Genomic DNA, 18,257 nt, shown 5'->3' on the forward strand with positions numbered 1-18,257 from the left:
AAGGATAGGGCAGTCTGGACCAGGTACCAGCCACACCACGCAGCCAGCCAGCCTTCCGCCTTGTCTCAGCCGCTGGTGGGGGCCCAGTGGAGGTGGCTAGAAGCATCAGGATGCACCACTGTGCTGCTGTGGAAAACATGATGCGGCTACTGTAAGCTCCTCCCGGCAGAGAAGTGCGAGGACTGACTCTGCTTTCTTTCAGACTTGGCTTCCAGCGCGGCCGGGTAGAGGCCCAGGCTCTCCAGTTGGCTCACCTGCTGCGTCCGGCTGGGCAGCCTGGAGCAACCACCCGCCCTCTCCCAGCCTTGGCCACTGAGCCCATCTGGCTCACAGCCTCTGGGAAGGGTCCATCCTTGCCAAACACCAAGGATGAGATGAAGTTGTCCAGCTTTCAAATTGTGACAGAACTTTACCATAGCATACTGGTTTCCAGAATATTTTTTAGCTTTATTTTGCAATGTTGTGACATTCACAGAGAATTCTGCATACATTCATGTGACAAAGACACCGATTTGACAATGCTCATTAAAGAATGATAGTGAAAGTTGTTGATTAGAACTGACCTAAAACAATTAGAAAATCTCAGCCTCCCTCTCTCATTGAGGGACATGCGATTAATAGTGTTAAGACATGAGATCAGATGGCCTCCTTTCACCCTCCCACAAACTATCCAGCTACAGCAATTAGGTATTACCTAAGTGCCGCTATTGTCCGTAATACCTTACGGTCTAGCAAGATGGCGTAATCCCTCCTCTAAGGATAAAGTTCTGGAAGGAGAAAAGCGGCAAATTTCCAATTATACATAACATTAGAGTCATGCATCCGTGCTGTCTTTCACTGAAAAGTACTAGGAAAGGAACATATTTCTCTTTATAAGTAGCTTTCCCTTCAGCGATTGCAAGCTGAAACCCCATGCAGCAAGATGTGCGTGAAGAGATCTGACGCAGCACCTAGCAAAGGACAGTGCTGTGCACTCACAAGGAGAGCTGTGCTCCGACAGCTTTGTAATGCAGACCACATTTAATCTGGGCTGTCCTATGATCTCTTCCTGCCAGCCCTCCACAGCGGGTCCCAGTTCTTCCCTAAGGTGCCTGGCACTCAGTTCCATAGGAAAGCAATGTATGAAATGTTAAGACACTGAGAGGTGAAATGAAAATCTCAGCTTCATGTTCCTTAGAGTCCCTGTCTCACCCACAGCCCAGCCAGATATTACGTTGATCTCTGTAAATTCCTATTAGTCTCCAAGCTTCCCTTTTTCCTATACCCTCAAAACCAGTTTCTGTAATTACTTTGCAACTCTGATTCTATACTATTGCTCCCCCCCGCTCAGGTGTTTGATATCATTTACATTCAATTCCAGTGCACCCCAAAAGGAAGGCGTTTCCTCCTTCCATCAGCTAGTGACTGTGGATGGGTACTAAGAGGGCCCTGAGCTGGGGTGGGCTTGAGGGCAAGGACTGGTGCCTGGGAAACAAACCGTGGCTCACTGATGCTACAGCAAAAATGGCTCCACAGGCTAAGGTCTGCACTGAACTAGCCTGCTCCGACCATTGCACGTACACATAACTTGGCAACTACACTTCAAATTAATGCACAAAGTGAATAACAAAAGAGAGACTTGATACATCTCATTTAAAAAATTTCACCTGACCAGGCAGTCACTGTGGCTATGTGAGACGCTGCAAACCCATTCTGAAATGATGAAAAAGGTGCTCCCAGACCCACAGGGGATAAGGAGCACGTGCTCATCCCGCAAGTGACATCCCGTCACGTCCCAGGACCCTCACAGGGAGCAGGCCCCTCGTGAATGCTGGTGGCTTTTCCCTGAGACAATGCTGGAAGCTCCTCGATTTCATACTCTTTGCCTGTAGCTCCCCATGTTCTGCATTAACGCACATTACCTTCCCTTTGCAGTACTTCTCAACCTGGTCTGAAGGAGCATGTTCAGCGATCCCATTAGGTGGATGCTGCAGAAACAGTGCCAATACCAATCTGCCTTACAGACTTTGTATTTTGCATCCCTTCCTGGACATCCAAGAACATGAATACACAGGCTCCAATAGAGGTTCTTGCCCAAAAATTATCACATTTTCTTCTCTAAGAGGTTTTTTACATATTGCCAGCTTTCAGGAGAAAACAAAAATGTGTTCTTGCCCAGTACCTCAGAGCTTAAGAAACACCAATATCATATTTCAATTAATAAAACAGTTACATAGCAAGCCCAGCAGGCACAAAATACTTTCTGCAACTCACGTATACAAATGCCCTTCTTCTAGATGGTAGAACCATAATATTTTAAGCTGAGAAATAAATCTACACATTTCCAAGCTATATACCCTGGAGTGCTTCAAAAAAATATTTCAAACTGTGCGTATGTTAAGTCCTAAGATGGAGGCCAATTTTAAGCGGTTTGTATGTCAGCAAAATTTTATATAAGGCAATGGAGTTACATCCTCTTGCACCATATTTTTTTGGTGGCCCTAGGAGTGCAAAAATAGAAAAAGGACATTTTCATAAAGCTGTGGGCCAGAGAAATGAATAAAAGTTTGCACATGATGAGCAGGTACAGTACATGGCTGACATCATCTAGAGATAACATGATGCTACAGTGTTAAATCGACAAAACCTGTGAAGATGTTTTGAGAGACCCAGCGTTAAATCCAACATGAAAAATGCATTCAACCCAGAAAACATGAGGTCATCACATAGTCAGCACATTTTTCAGACACGCAGTCCCTGTAGCAAAACGTACCCATTCTCTTACATTCAGCAAAACTAAGAGTTGTCTTGAAAAGAAGGCAAGGCCGTAGCATGACAGCGAGGGATTGACCCTAGAGGGCACCCAGAGCCAACTAACCCCAGCTGTGTCCATCCTCCTCCTGTCCCTTGCCTGGGCTGGTATAAATTGCCTTGGGAACAACGATGAGTAACTTTCTCTGTTACTCCAAGGTCTCTGATGCCCTTTCCTATTTAAAAGATGGGGAAAGATGTGGAGGTGTGGGGCGGGAAAAGGCTGTGTCAAACGAAGCAGCATCTTGCTGGAATTCCTCTTGGTATCTCGAGTTTTTATCTTTAATCAGAGAAGACAAGGTAGCACGTGAACTAAGAATTCATTAAAGCCCCAGTGCAGACAAAGCAATCATCATTTAACTTAGGACAAATCAGCTATTGGTCACATTTTAGGGTTTTCCTCTGAGCCACTTTTATTACGTAGGTAAGACCATCTTCGTTAGCTAACCTCAAAACTCCTCCTCATCTTCCTCTAGTGTATATCTGGCTTTGTGTGCAGAGGGGACACAACAAGAGTCCAGCCCTCAGTGCCTCTCATGCCTTGCCCCATCTCAGCTAGAGGACTGTTTGTCTGGGTTCAATGCATTTAAGTCCCTCTTGACATAGCATCACAAGGTGATCCATCTTTTCCCCATAGTGGAAAAAAAAGAAACAACCACCCTGCCATTTCACATTGGCTGGTACTATGCATGTCTCCCATCCTTGCAGCAATTTTAAATGAAACGTGTAAGATTTCTTTGATTACACCTGGATAACATGATCTTCCACTTCCACTCTTCATTTGAATTTACATCACAGCTATAATCTGGCAGCAATTCCCTCTTCTAGAGAAAACAACGATTGGACAATTAAATGTGAAAGCTCCATGAATCAGTAGATGAGCCAAATGAACACAGATTTTTTTTTTTCCCCCGTTATAGTCCTACTGCCTTGTGGTCCCTCTGGTGTAAGCTTAGTTTCACAAGGAGAGTTTGCTCCTCAAAAATTCCCTTTCACACACGCACAGACCATGGCTTAAAGGTCCCTGGCTCAGCAGAAGGGCACTGTAAAGAGAAAAAAAATTAAGTTAGCAACAAACGAGGGTCCTGGCCTGGGTTCGGCATGCCCCACCATGATCCCTTTGAGGTGGGTGACTTTGTACCATTGAAGATCTGAGCTCGTATCCCGGTCTTTCAAAACACAGAGATGTCTGTCTCATGGTACTTCTGTTAGAGGCTGTGCCTAGCTCTAGCTGAAGGCCTGATGGTCAACAGCTTGTTCAAATTCTCAAAACCATTTCTGAGTCCTTCTCCCCAGACAGTGATGCAGGTGTTAGGTGAGAAGGACTAAGATATCCACGTTTTGCTGTTAACCTCAGTGGGGTTCAAGCTGACGAAAGCCTGGAGGATGCCTACATGGACAGACAGCTGTGTTTTCAGAGTCACACAGGAATCAGCAGGACTCTGTGTAGTGACCCACTCCTATGCAGCCCTGTCACAACACTGTAACAGGAGGAGCCCGTGAAGAGATAGTGACAAGGTTAACTCCTGCACTCCTTCAGATCAAGCCCACAGCCTCTAAGGAGACTCCTGTGGTCATAACATTAAGGAGAAGTGAGCATTTTCAGTAACACTTTCCTCTCCCTCCCTCCCTGAGGAACACCACTAAATCACAGAATGGACCTGCGAGATATGTTAGTGGTGGTGATTCCCCAAGAGATGATAGTCAGGAGCTTCAGGACAAGTCAGTGCCTTTGTTCTACAAACAGCACTTGAAGGATGGAGGGATGAACTGAAACTTCATTGATACTGTATGTCAGCCCTTCCTGCAATGGGAGCCCTAGCCACGCTGGTCTGTGGATTTGTCTCTCATTTGGTGGCATGATAAATGAAGGATAACACCCATGAAATAAAAAACATCTGCTTAAGCAGGGCCACAGCCTCCCCTTCCTGCCCTAGTCCCAGACCTAGGCCACTGTGACCAGCACACACAGTCCATGTGGGGCAGGCTAGCTAGGGAGCAGACTGTGAAACCAGAAGTTGTTACCATTTTGGTGAAGATGTCCACACAAGCATTGCGGATCCTCTCTGGGGTGGCAGGGCTGTCCAGCCTGAACAGCTCAGTCAGGCCAGAGTCCTTCCTCGCTGAGTAGATGGCATCTTTAATGGCATAAAACACTGAGGCAGACAGGAACAGAGGAGGCTCTCCCACAGCCTAGACAGAGCACAAGCAAGAGTGAGGCTGAAGCCCAAAATAGTCCTTGCCCTGGAAAGACTAATGAGGCTAACAGAAAAACGAGCAAGCCCTACATGACAATCAGGAGCTGTTCGCATTCCTCATTCCTTCGTTGTAACTTCTCAGTCTCCCAGATGTGATCAGGAAGGAAAGGCCAAGCCAAAACAGCCCCTTGCCCTCCAAATGTGAACCTCAGCCTACCAGATGTGATCAGTGAGGAAACACAAAGCTAAAACAGCCTCCAGTCTGCCAGGTGTGATCAGTGAGGAAAGGCTGAGCTAAAACAACCCCCAGTCCATTTAAAGAAGAGACAGTAGGAAAACACAAGCTTTCTGACACAGCAAGGCTGTATGAAGGAAAAAGGGACTAGCCCACTCCCACAGCCTTTTGGATGGTGCTAAAATTGCAGCAAAGGGAATTCAGATAAGGCAGCGGTGAGTTGTCTGGGCAGAGAGCATGATGCTCCCTCACTAGAGGTCCTTGCAAACCAGCAGAGCAGGAATGCCTCCCTCGGGGATTACACAAGTATTATCTAGTACTGAGGTCCCTGCCAGACCCTTTTTTCTTAATTCTGTCATCAGCACTAATGACCCAAAAAGTTCTCCTCATTGATGAAAATGTTCCTGTGCATAGAGGGGAAATGGGAAAAAGGAGGCAGGCCAGGCATATACATGTAAGGATGCTGGGTAGCCTCTCTAAATGCTCTGTTGAACCCTAAGTAAAGCAAATTCTTTGATGCTGTACATCCAGCCCTGTTCTGTGCAGCCTTCAGCAACTGCAGAGAACAGCACCGACTGCAATGGAAACAGGGGAAGGACACGTGGATTAATAATGGACCTTTAAGGGTGACATGAGCACTGTGAAACAGTAAAGAAAGCAAACCATGAAAACTCAGACACAAGACCTTGGTATATCAGATCTGGGGCAATGACACTGCTGGAAATATTATCCACCGCAGTGGCTCTGGTGCCAGGGAAGGGCACCCAGGACCCTGACGCGCCGGGAACCTCTGTTACAGCAGAACTGGCACAGCAAAGCCACTTCAGTTCTCTCTAATGGCCAATTAGGGTGGCAATGTGCAGGTTATTTTAGATCTTCCTAACTATAAACGATAGTATACATATTTCTGGTATGGAATGGGAAAACATCATGACCCCAGAATAAAGCCAGCATAACAAGATTAACTATTGAGAACATGCATCATTACTTTAGCACACTCAGCTTCACAGAATTATAGAACAGTAAGAGGCCTGCAGATCTCACAGGTATACCTTGGATGAATAAACCGCCTTGCTGTTTGGACAGTCACGGAGAAGAGACACATAGAATTCTGTTGGGATGTCTCCAAATGCTGGGATTTTGTACATCCCAGGCCCTCGACTGTACAAGTTCCCTTCAGGAGAATAGCGCAGCTCCTCCATGGTGAAGAGCCCAAGGCCTTGGACAAATGCTCCTTCTATCTACAAACACACCCAAACAAGATTACATTCTTTTTTTGGTTGTTGTTCTTCCCTGCACAAGAACAAACAGTGATGATTTCCACTGGAGTTTTCAGCCCTCCCCTCCTGACTAATTTCCCACTTTTCATCTCTAAACACTCATCCCTTCTGCTGAGTACAGCTTGGCACCTTTGCACAATTCCTCTGTTCCCACATAGATGTGGCTGCATTTCCCTGGCAGGTGAAGCAATTTACAAATACACGCAAAGAGATATGGTGTAAACACAGGACAGGGATTTTCTGATGAAAAAATTCATCTGATGAAACGATTCATCTCTTGGTATATCAAACAACCCTGTGTTTATCGCCTTTATCTGCTGAGAGGTATCATTGTGATCATTACTGTACAAAATATGAAAGTAAGCTTGTCCCTGCCCAAGGAATTTGCAACTGGTCCAACTTCCTATTGAGATCCCTACACAGCAGTAGCTGGAGGACAGAATCTACCACCCTAACTCTTTATTCACAGAAGAATTTTCACTGAATTAAATAGGACTTGATATTGACAGATAGGAGTATAAAAATCAGATGTGGGATTTAGTCTCACATGCCACATTGTGGAAACGAAGCCTAGGATGAGGTTATTCCATCAGATTAGTATTATCTGGATTCATTCCGTAGGCAAGACAGATGCTGAAAAGCATCAGTGTGGTGGTAACTGGAGAATATCCTGTAGTCTTAATAAAGGAGTCAAAAGTAAAAAAAAAAAAACCAACAGGATATTTCCCTACATAATGCTGTGCCTATTGCATAGTTAAGCGTAGGTAAAACTGGTTTTCACAGCTAGCCTAAAATGCCTCACTTGATACCCAAGTTTAAATTGCTCTGTTTGCAAAGGCACAACCTGGAGAGGGATAATAGCTCATCTAGAAAAGCCTGAGAGTAGTGTGATCACTTTAACATGATAGAAATAGCAACACTATTTCACTTACCTGTCCTATGTCTATGGCTGGGTTCAGACTGGTACCAACATCCATAACAATGTCTGTGCGAATGTTCTAAAAGGCAGAAATAAAGAATAAATCAGCACAGAAGACAAACTGGTACACCATGGTCTTGTATGAGGAGGAGTAATGTACCCAACCACTACCCACACTTGGCCAGCGTTCAAAAATCTATCTCAGCTCAACTCTTCACACTGACTTTTACTCTGAGTTCATCCCTAAAGCAAACCAAAGGAAGTCACTGCAGTTTTCCCCAGAGACCCAATGGATCCAACTTATATTAGCTCCAAGCTGCTAGTGTCAGTGCTCTGTACCTGAGCATAACCCACTAGGTCAGATTCTGATGATTTTTTTTTTCTTTTTTCTTTCTTTCTAAAAGTCTTCAGTACTATTTTTAATGATTAACTCAATTCCAGTATGTTTCTGTTCTTTTGTGCTAACACAGTGGTGCCATCTCTTACTTAAGCAAATCCAATAACTTTTGCAATCATTCATTAAGCCATCTAATATCCCCGCAGGGTAGATAATTATCGTTTTATTGTACTTTACGGATTGTTGCACTGTCGAATAGAGGAGTTAAGAAATTTACTGAAGGTCACACCAGACCAATGACAGAGCTAGGAATAGGCTGACACCCAGTATTTGTTCTAACTCCCTGTGAATGTTTCCCTCACCTAAACACAGAGGGCTATTTCACTGCCGACCCCCTCACCTTGTGGTCACCTGTCAGGCAATCTATCTCAACCTCGGAGCAAGCAACACCATAACTGAAGTAGCAGAATGGTTTCCCTTCATTCTTTTCAAAGTCGTATCCAAGGTCAGGGATTCTTGATACAAAGAAAAACAAAACCACATTTCATTACATGAACAAATCAAAATGAATACAAACACACTGCAACTTATCCAAATCCTTATTCACTTTTGTTTCATCCTGTCCATCAAGCCCATGCAGAAATAAAAAGTATAAACAACTATAAATAGGAATCTGCTAAAGCTGTTCTTTATTCCAAAACCTAACTGAAACTATCAAACTATTTTAGCCATCTTTATTTTGCCATGCATCTCAGGGCTTGTGAAGACTATTATGAACTCCTTCCCACCAATCCAGTAGCAAATCTTTTGCTTTTAGAGTGCAGTTGAATATTTCTTGGAGGTTATTAAATTTCAGAGCACAATCAAGTTGAACCAGAAACTGGATTAAGCTAAAAACTGCACAGTTATGGCAAACTTTGTATCTGGCTACTTATGCTTTATCTGAAAACTGGTTTATGAAAATACTGACAGCCACTTTGTTAAGAGAAAAACACATTTCAGAGATGCAACAGAAATGAGATCATATTGTATTTTAGTCCTAAATAGGCTCTTCTCAACACTGTGTTTATTTTTTATGTCAACCCCTGTGCCTGAAAGATGATGGATCTCTGTTTTCCTCCAGCAGTAAAGCTGACTAAGAGAAGTGCCTCATTTCAGAACCGCACAAGAACCAGCAAGAGTTTAAAGTGGGAGAATGAAATTGAAAACACTGGTATCTCCTCATGCCACAACAGGCAGGATACCGGTCCAGCCAATTTCCATAAGTAGCTTTGTCCTCAAGGACAACCCCTGCCCCCTTTTTGCCTGCATGGCAGTTCTAGTGCAACACTAAGTCACGAGGTTAGCACAGAGCAGAGCCCCAGGCAACGCTCTGATTTCGTTTATGCCTCCTCAGACCTAGGTCAGCTACAATGAAGTTAGAGCTACTTCAGATTTACATGAGATCCGAAGTTGGCCCCAAGAGCTGTGCTCCATCAGGAGCCGATTCTCCCCAGCCAGGAGAGTGTTAACCTCAGCTTAACATTTCTAGGTAGGAAGGGGAATGCAGCCCTAAGTTAGAGCAGTGACAGGGGGATGGGGGCTGTAAATCCTCCCAGAATTTCCCTGGGATGCAATCCATGCAATCGAGTAAAAGCTGCACCTCTGCAGTGTGAATGTTCACTCACCTATAAAACCCCGTGGCCGACAAGCTAACACAGTTCTCATAGGCGGCTTTAATCTGGCAAAGTGAACAAGAGTTTGAAAACAGTAATTGTCCAACCAGTCCCTGCAAAATAGCTACCCCAAACACATTTCCAGGAGAGCATGAATAGAAGGTGTCCAGTGACAGACAGCTGTCACACAACCCAGCACCAGCAGTGCCAAGGGAAACATCATGATGCAGCTGCTTCCCCAAATAGCCCCGTCAGCAGCTACCAAGGGCAGAACTTGCCCATTGGCAGAGGGATTATTTGTTCGGCTCTCAGCTACAGGTTAGACTTTCAACCTCAGGGACAAAGGTTAAACTGACAGTCATCTTGACCTCAGTGAGACCAGGAGAAATCCTATCCCAACTTCCAAATCACAAAGCTCCCCCCCACAAAGAGCTTGGATCAGAAAATGGCCTGAGCGCCTTACAGCACACCAGTCTCTTACTATTGAGGGCACAGAGATATTGCAGCTAAGGAGCACTACAGGAGGTGGATGGCAGCTCAACAAAGAGTCATCTTTGTCACAGAATCATTTCACTACAAATGAGGTTTCTTCCCGTCTGTCTTCTAGACTGTAGGCTGACTAGAAAGATATATGTAACCACTCGATACTTTTATTTGGTCAAGTTTGTCATAGGCAGGCCCCAGGATCTGGAGAAATCTCAGTATTAAAGTCATAACTGATGTTTTGGGGTTGACCTCTTGCAAGCTTTGGTTACTTCCCTTGCCAGGTTTCTGTTTCACTGTCTTTGCTCAAATCTTTGCTAGCAAGATGCAGAAGGCCTGGAGGATATACCTGCATACAGGGTTTGCCAATTAAAACAATCTCTGACAATGCCCACTTGTCTCGTGACAGATACAAACAGCTTACCCAATCTTCCCAGGATCCTTTGGGATTAGACTGTTTGATCGGCTCAAGTCTTTTTAAGATAGTCTGACACGCATTCTAGAAACAAAGAGAGAAACAATATTTTAAGATTTGAAAAGTCAGCTTATAGTATTAAGAGCCCTATAAGAATTTCAAAGAACCTTCTGTTTAAATCAATATTGCCTTTAGGACTTTGGCATATGATAAAAAGGAACAAGGTTCAGTAACAGATGTCTTGCTATATAGGAAGAAATGTTGACTGAAAAGGATTTTAAAGCAGACTGGCTGTGCTGATAGCAGAAGGGAATCCCAAATACAGCACAGAACTTTCCAGACCATGACACAAAACATCAGAAGTCCGCCCATTTATACAGTAACTTTATCTGTACCAAGTCATAGCAGGACATCTTAGCATATCTAGCAAGATGATCCTATAACACAGAAAAAAAAAATATTCTTGCCAAAACTCAACCTACTCGGACAAGCTGCGCAGAGAATAAAAACAGCCTGATGATTTTACTGATGAGGTTACACTCGGCCTTTTCTTTAAACCTGAGAATGACCAATACTAAATTCCTCTTTTCAATGGAAAAGTCCCATACCCTGCAAATATATGCATTGGCAACTCCGCCATGTCTGCAACAGTCTTGACCATATCATTGCTACAGAACGATTTTTGTTCTGACTGTGTCAACACTTAGAGGTTTTTGGTTCTGGAGCACAGCCCACAATATTTGATTAATATTAATATTTGCTATTAATATCTGCTATTAATATTTGCAGCACAATATATTTGTTATAGATAAGGCCGTGTCAATTACTAAGAAGCTAGCTATTTAAATGGATGCTTTGTTCTGTTCATTTTGAGTAATCACAAACACTCTATTTTACAACTACAAAAGGACTGAAGGAGAGTTTTGAACAACTTGAAAAAAAATAAGGTCATTCATCATCTAACACTGCCAGTAGTTACAGCAGGCAAAGAAGTTATGAGGTATCCTTAGCCTGGAATTGCCTTTTGATGGTTATTGTTTTCCTTAAGTAATAGATAAATACATATCAACTTTTCGTGTTTTGGAGTCCTAGCTTATAACCCATGGGTTTAAATAACTCAGTTTCCGTACATGGACAGCCATTCCATTGATGTCCGCACTGACAGATGCAGCTGTTGGGGAGGTATTTGGGACAGTGTTTGTGCTGGTCTCACTGATGTGAATTTTGGAGGTGGGGATTCCCAGTGACCTGCTAGCAACCTGCAGAGCAAAGGTAAACAACTGGTCAGCAGCTCTTCTTATACATGAGCATTATCATTCATTGCTTACACTGCTAGGATCCACACTGCAACCTCTACCCTCTCCCATCCTAAATTTCATTTTTCTTGAAGACTCGGTTGATTTGGTGACTGAGAGCTAGCCAGAACATTGTTAAGTTTGCCCTTCACAGACTGAATATGTGTGAGTGCATACATGTACACCTTTGCCCCAATGACAGACATTCACTTTACTATTGTGAGACTAAATTCTTCTCTCAACAATTATAAGAATTGGAGGATAAAAGAGCCCTATTAGATTTCCCTTTCATTTCCCTGCCAAAACAATGTTGCTCCCTTAGGCCTTTTTAACTACAAAGGCATTAGCATATGCAGATAAATATGTTTACAATATGACTAATTTTTGTATAAAATATACGTAAACTACAGTTTTATGGGATGAAGTGAAATTGCCAGAGAAGCTAGATTGTAAGCATAACCTGCATTATCTACATAATAAGAGTTAAGATGATGAAGAATCTAATTCTCATACTCAATTGTGGTAATACTCTGGAAATCTAGCACTGCTGCTGAAACAGTTAAGAGGAATTAGTCATGATTTATTACCCTACACATGCACACAGAGGAAGTGTCAAGCTGTCTGAGGCAATACTATAGAGTGAGTGTAATTCTCATGAAAAGATGTTTCATTCAGTTAAGTCCAAACTCATTATTACCTGAATCATTTTGGTGTGAAGTCCTTGACCCATCTCAGTCCCCCCATGTGTAAGTAACACAGAGCCATCTGTATACACATGGATCAGAGCTCCAGCCTATAAAAGGGAATATTAATCCAAGAGTCATCATAAATGAACTAGTGAAGTACTTAGCAGATTTCAGTTACAAACTACAGAGAAAATTAATTTGGAACTAGACCAGTGTTGTTCTTCAGTGTAATTAAAGCCACTAGTTTACACTTGAGATGAGTTTGGTTTAGTCTCACCAACTCACTAAAAGTTCCATTGACCTAACAAACCTCAGTCAGTATTTTCAGCTCAGAAAGCAGGTGAAGTAACCCAAACCTACCCCTGTGAAACAAAGATGCACCCTTCACCTGAACTTGCTAAGGCCACTGACAGCCCATCAAGTCAGGTCAAACACAGCGTTTTGACTATTGAGGAAGAGGGAATAGGCAGAGAAATTAACATAACAATACCACGGAAACATAGCTGCATCGTGGTTTCTTTTGGACAGTATAAACTGGCAACTGTTGCGTTGCTGATTTTGGTTTGAAAAATGTGTGCTCTTTCTTAACTAATTTAGTACTTCTTTGAAAAGCTCCAGTTTGGTACAAATGGAGAAGGGCCTAGGGGAGGCAGCATAAATCTAGCTTCCTTACCAAAAAGATGAATGACACTTACGGACCTGGTTCAGAAATGGGATAGTGAAACTGATGCCAAATTTGGTAGGAATGATGCACATCCCTCTCTTCTTCCAGCGATTCTGCCTGTAAGGAAAGAACATTATTTGTATACTCATAGGCTTTCATCACAACTCAATACTGTGCTTCCCTCCAACAGCTTGGGTATCAAAGCAGAAATGAAATACCTAAATGCAATATAGATTGAGTTAACCAGTAATTTTTATGAAAGATTGGCTTTGTTTATGGGTCCCAACAAGAGGAAATACGAACTGAAGATGCTCCCCCAGGCATTATAAAAGCAATTGTCTGGACTAGTAACTATTCAGTTGTATATACAAACCAACTAAAAAAGACTATAAGGCAGTGGAAAGCCTAAACAAATTGCCTTGATGGCCATTTGAAAAGCCTAGCTGGACTTATCAGACCCCCTCTCCTTCGCTACATTTCCCTTAAAAAAAAATAATCATGTCATGCTAGGTCTGATTCCTGCCTTATTTAAACTACAGCTTACTGATAGAGGTTTCTTCCCACTGTGAGCATGAAGGAATTTCAAAAAGAAAAATTTTTAGAAGTCGCTCTGCAAATATAAGGTCTGACTTCACATCACTGAAGTTGCTAAGAGAACCTCAGAAGTTAGTAGGCAACATGTCCACCTAGTAACAAGACAGCTCCAGAAACACCTACTTGTTGAATTCTTCGATTAGTTTCTTCCTGGCATGATAGCTAGAGCTTGACAAACATTCATCCCAGCATCTTCGTAGAGTAAATCCCTCCAGCTTTTGGTTAAAATGAGTCAGGTCTCCTTCATTATAAAGATTGAGCTTCCGCACCTTCCCAAAGAGACATATAAAGGACACGCCAAGTTTAATGCTTCAGACTAGGTCTTTTTAATGGATGACATCAAAAGCATGTTGGTTCCTAGTTTTACTCCTCTGCTCACTCTACAGAACAATAGAATTAACAGACATATATCTGTTTATGCAAAAATGGGGACTAAGACATTAAGGCTAGGAATTTTCAAGAGAGATTGGGACTTAAGTACATTTTTAGTAAGATTAAGGTACCTAGTAACCTTTGGACTTTTTTTTTTTTTTTAATATCTATCCTTAAAGCAGGTGTTACACAACTGAGGCTACTGAGGGAATTTAATGAAGCAGAAGATAATCCATGCTACAATCTGGCTGTCATACAGAAAGTTTGAGATCCTAAAGGCTGAGCAAAAACGAAGCAAAGGTTCTTATGCTTAATAATTTTCTGTGGTTGTGTCCGGTTCTCAGAGCTTGTTCAAAGGCAGCACCACTCTGTAATGTGTCAGTGGATCTGTACCTCCTCAGGTGGCAGGCCACACTTCCGAGCAACATCACTCATCCAGCACTCAGCAATCATCATTCCCTGGGGCCCTCCAAAGCCACGGAAGGCTGTGTTGGAAGGCAAATTGGTCTTGCAAACAACGCCCATGCTGCTGACATTGGGGATGTTGTAGGAGTTATCCAAATGTAACAGGGCTCTGTCGAGAACCTGATGAAGAGAAGGAATGGGGGGGACACATTTTACATTAATTACATGTCAGACTTCTCACTAGCTGCCAAAGCCAGGCTGGAAAGCTCTGAAGCTAATTTACAACAACCAGCACTTTCTTTTGCACCCTGCAGTTCTGCAGTCAACACAGCTGGGTGAGCGCTGAGATGCAGCCAGTACTCCCTCCCATTTGCAATGGAGTGTCAAGCGGTATCGTCCTGAAGGACAGGACAATAAGCCCACTTTTCTGTTGACACATACATCCCTGGGACAGATTGAGCTTCAAAGTCCTTTGCTGGCCCTGGGCTCATGCTGAGCCAAACTGCTACTAAATGCCATTACCCACCTGGAAGAAGCAGAATCTTCTTTTAATTATACTGAGTAATCTGTTACTGGAAAAGAAGTCTTGCTGATATCAAATGACTCAGCAGCTGGGCTATGGCAGTAAGGGCAACTATATGAAATAAAGATTTTCAATAGCTACATCTAAACTGCAAGATTTGAGATCTTTGCCTGCTAATTGTCCAAATTGTGAAAGGGCCAGAGCTGCTTTCTGGCTTGTGTTCCCAGATTTCCCTTCCAGCAGCAGCACAGAGAGGAGATTATGCACATCCCAACCTTATTTCAACATGGAGTACTTTCCAGTCCCCTGATTCAGACACAGTCAAAAAGACAATTCACTTAGATGTACTCTCCACCAGGCCCTTAGTTTATGCAAAGACACTTGCCTGCCATTCTGCTCTGGCACAGCACCCACCACATTGCTAGCATCGAATGTGGCTGTGTTAGAGCGCTCTTCAGTTCTCTCCTACTGAAATGGATTCATTTTTGCAGAAAATTTTCAAAGACTCAGTGGACTAGAGAAAGGGAGCTAGAATAAACATGACTGACACTAGGCTATTAGGTTGGTCACTCGCACGAGAGAAAAGGAGGGGTTCTTTAATCATCACCACAAAAATTCTTGGAGACAAACTCAGAACTCAGGCCCATTCTTGTCCTTAGTGCTTATGAACCCCATGTTAGCTTTAACCAGTCCTTAACAAGCTTGTTGATTTAGACACCCTGCCCCGATCAGCCTACTGACTTGGATGTTTCTTATTGCAAGGAACTAGCTTTCCCCAGAGCTAGAGAACTATCAGTCATCTTGCATTGTGCAACAAGTTTCCCATCACAGCCCTCTGTAGCAAACTTTCTTGACCCTTTTGCCTAATCCAAGTTATTACAGCATCAATAAGAATTATGTGGCACATGCCAAGGCAGGTCAGTTGGCTCAAAGAGCAGTTGTAGAAGTTCCAAAAACCCATCAGGGTCTGTTTTCAGTCATGTCAGAGAGCAAGATGTGCAAGCAATGCTGTAGACAACAACTCACTGAAGTCAGAGCAAAAGCTTGCGCAGGGGAAGCGTCTTCCACCCAGTTAGCCATCAGAAAATTTTACTTACACCATAAGAGAGGTCTACAGAGTTGCCCCCATTGCTGTAGTATGACACCTCCAGACTCTTGATTTTCCCATTCTTCATGAAACCAACCTGGCAAGAGAGTCTCCTCAGTAATCAGTTTTCTACAAAACGTTCTGTTTCGTGCTTCCCTCCAAAAACTGAATGGACTTCATACAGGCAAAAGCCTGACTGTCCTCTGCTGCATCACAGGAGAAGCACAGGCAGCAACTGAGGAAGCTTCCCAGTAAAGGGTCCATGTATGCACCTTAATCTTGCTTCAGAAAACTCGGCTAAAAAAAGTGCTGGCCACTTGTCACAGCCACACTTTCCTTAGTAGGTTTTTGCTTTGAAAGCAGCAGCAGTTGGATGGGGACTGAAGAGGAAAGGAAGTTAACAAAACAAACAGTGGTACGATAGTGTAAACAAACAGGGAAGCGTCTAAGAGCAATGGGATTGTCAACAGGGGCAAAGTCTTGGTTGCAAGGAAGACTGAAATATTTATGCTGAGGTCACAAGAAGGGAACCATCCAAGCCAAAACAGCTGCTGCAGGACTTTAACAGGAAAAATGCTATAACCCGGCTGACCTGATCCATTTGCAGCAGGGGAGATCAGCAGTGAAACAACCCAGAGCAGCAATTTTTTCACAGTTTCTTACTACCCTCTGATGTTTCAGGTGACAACACTGAGACAACACACATTCATTTCATAGGTAACATGCATTCATTTCATAGGTATGCATACCTTGTACCTCCCCAGGAAGGGATGTCTCCCACCACTTATCAGCATGTCCTCATCTCGATCCAGCATGCATCTTACTGGGCGGCCAGTTCTGTTAAAGGATACATTTATCAGGCAAAGCCTGAAACCCACGATACAGTTCCTACCGAGCAAGGCTCTCCTCTTTTTTGAGAGCATTGTCTTTCCAGAGTGGCAATGGAGAGCTAGGGGTGAACTGCTTGGTTTGTATATCTTCATCTTAAGAAAATGACAAGATTGAGTAAAAAAAAAAAAAAAAAAAAAAAAAATTAAGATCTTAGAAGTTGGGACCTGTTCGTGAAAACTCTTGCGGAGACTCTTATATTAAAAAGGACAGTTTCTTACAGAGACAGATGCTAATAACTGACCAATCACTGTTTTCCAGACTATTTCTCAAGGCACTCTCTTGACTTTGCAGGACAGAATGCCGTATGAACTATATAGTAATGCTAACTAAAGTACTAACTAGCCTTCAATTTGACCTTGTTTTTTATTTGCTTATTTATTATCCAAGGAGGAAAACAAGGAGGAGAGGAGGAGTTGGTCTTCATTTTCTAACAAATCTGCCTTCAACTGCCTCTCTTCACGTAAAAGTATCTAGGGAATGTCACAGATGTTATTTCATAACCTCTGGGATATAAAACAGTGGTTTGGCTGGCAGAGATAAAGGAAAGAAAAAAATGCACATGTATTACTGATTATTTGGAGAAAGCAGGCGGTTTGCTCAGAACAGGGAAAATAAAGCTGATTTAAGTACAGGAGCTTCATTTTGGCTGTTATCTTCCAAAGGAATTCTATCAAATTGCTGCTGTGTTGCAAGATCCATCTAGCATTGCCAGCAAGGTGCACAGCACCCTCACCTACAAGGGCAGTATTGGGAAGGGCAGTGTTACACACAGCGCACAAATGTGATCTCAGAGGCCATGTTCACTCACAACCACAGAAACTTGCAGAAAGATGAGCCCATATCAAAACTCCAGAAACCAAAACCACATTTCCAATCTATGCTTCACAAATGGTTACAGTCTAGGTTCATTCCCTGAGCTTCTAGGGGTTTGAAAAACATGGGTTTCTGTTCAGTGGCCTGCCACCTTTCCTAGGGAAAAATCCAAAGAGAGAGTTTGAAGATGTCCTGGTTTCAGCTACGATAGAGTTAATTTTCCTAGTAGCTGGCATAGTGTTGTGTTTGGGATTTAGGATGAGAATAATGTTGATAACACACTGATGTTTTAGTTGTTGCTAAGCAGTGCTTACACTAGTCAAGGACTTTCGAGCTTCCCATGCTCTGCCCAGTGCACAAGAAGCTGGGAGGGGGCACAGCCAAGACAGCTGATCCGAACTGGGCAAAGGGCTATTCCATACCATATGACATCATGCTCAGTATATAAGCTGGGGGGAGTTGGCCAGGGGGCAGTGATCGCTGCTCGGGGATGAGCTGGGCATTGGTCAGCGGGTGGTGGGCAGCTGCATCACTTGTTTTTCCTGGGTTTTGTTTCTCTCTCTCTCTCTCTCGTTGTCTTCCTTTTCATTACAATTTTTATTATTATATTATATT

At 43.2% G+C, this 18,257-nt stretch overlaps 1 protein-coding gene across 2 annotated transcripts in view; it reads right to left on the reverse strand.

The window, feature by feature from the left end:
- Positions 1-426: 426 nt before the first annotated feature.
- Positions 427-18,257, reverse strand: part of XDH (xanthine dehydrogenase) — a 63,558-nt gene continuing 45,727 nt past the window's right edge. For both annotated transcript variants that reach the window (XM_087773447.1, XM_087773446.1), the window contains exons 24-37: positions 16,688-16,775; positions 15,949-16,035; positions 14,317-14,508; positions 13,675-13,820; positions 12,993-13,074; positions 12,305-12,400; positions 11,443-11,571; positions 10,322-10,396; positions 9,427-9,479; positions 8,160-8,274; positions 7,436-7,501; positions 6,276-6,464; positions 4,816-4,983; positions 427-3,833 (exon numbers count right to left, since the gene is read on the reverse strand). In XM_087773447.1, coding sequence (XP_087629573.1) covers positions 3,783-3,833; positions 4,816-4,983; positions 6,276-6,464; positions 7,436-7,501; positions 8,160-8,274; positions 9,427-9,479; positions 10,322-10,396; positions 11,443-11,571; positions 12,305-12,400; positions 12,993-13,074; positions 13,675-13,820; positions 14,317-14,508; positions 15,949-16,035; positions 16,688-16,775 — 1,537 coding nt within the window. In that variant the 3' untranslated portion in view covers positions 427-3,782. The remainder of the gene's footprint in view (positions 3,834-4,815; positions 4,984-6,275; positions 6,465-7,435; positions 7,502-8,159; positions 8,275-9,426; positions 9,480-10,321; positions 10,397-11,442; positions 11,572-12,304; positions 12,401-12,992; positions 13,075-13,674; positions 13,821-14,316; positions 14,509-15,948; positions 16,036-16,687; positions 16,776-18,257) is intronic.

Source organism: Nipponia nippon, unplaced genomic scaffold (assembly GCF_047370975.1).
Source record: "Nipponia nippon isolate SJK-2023a ecotype South Korea unplaced genomic scaffold, ASM4737097v1 scaffold_4, whole genome shotgun sequence".
Classification (NCBI taxonomy): domain Eukaryota; kingdom Metazoa; phylum Chordata; class Aves; order Pelecaniformes; family Threskiornithidae; genus Nipponia; species Nipponia nippon.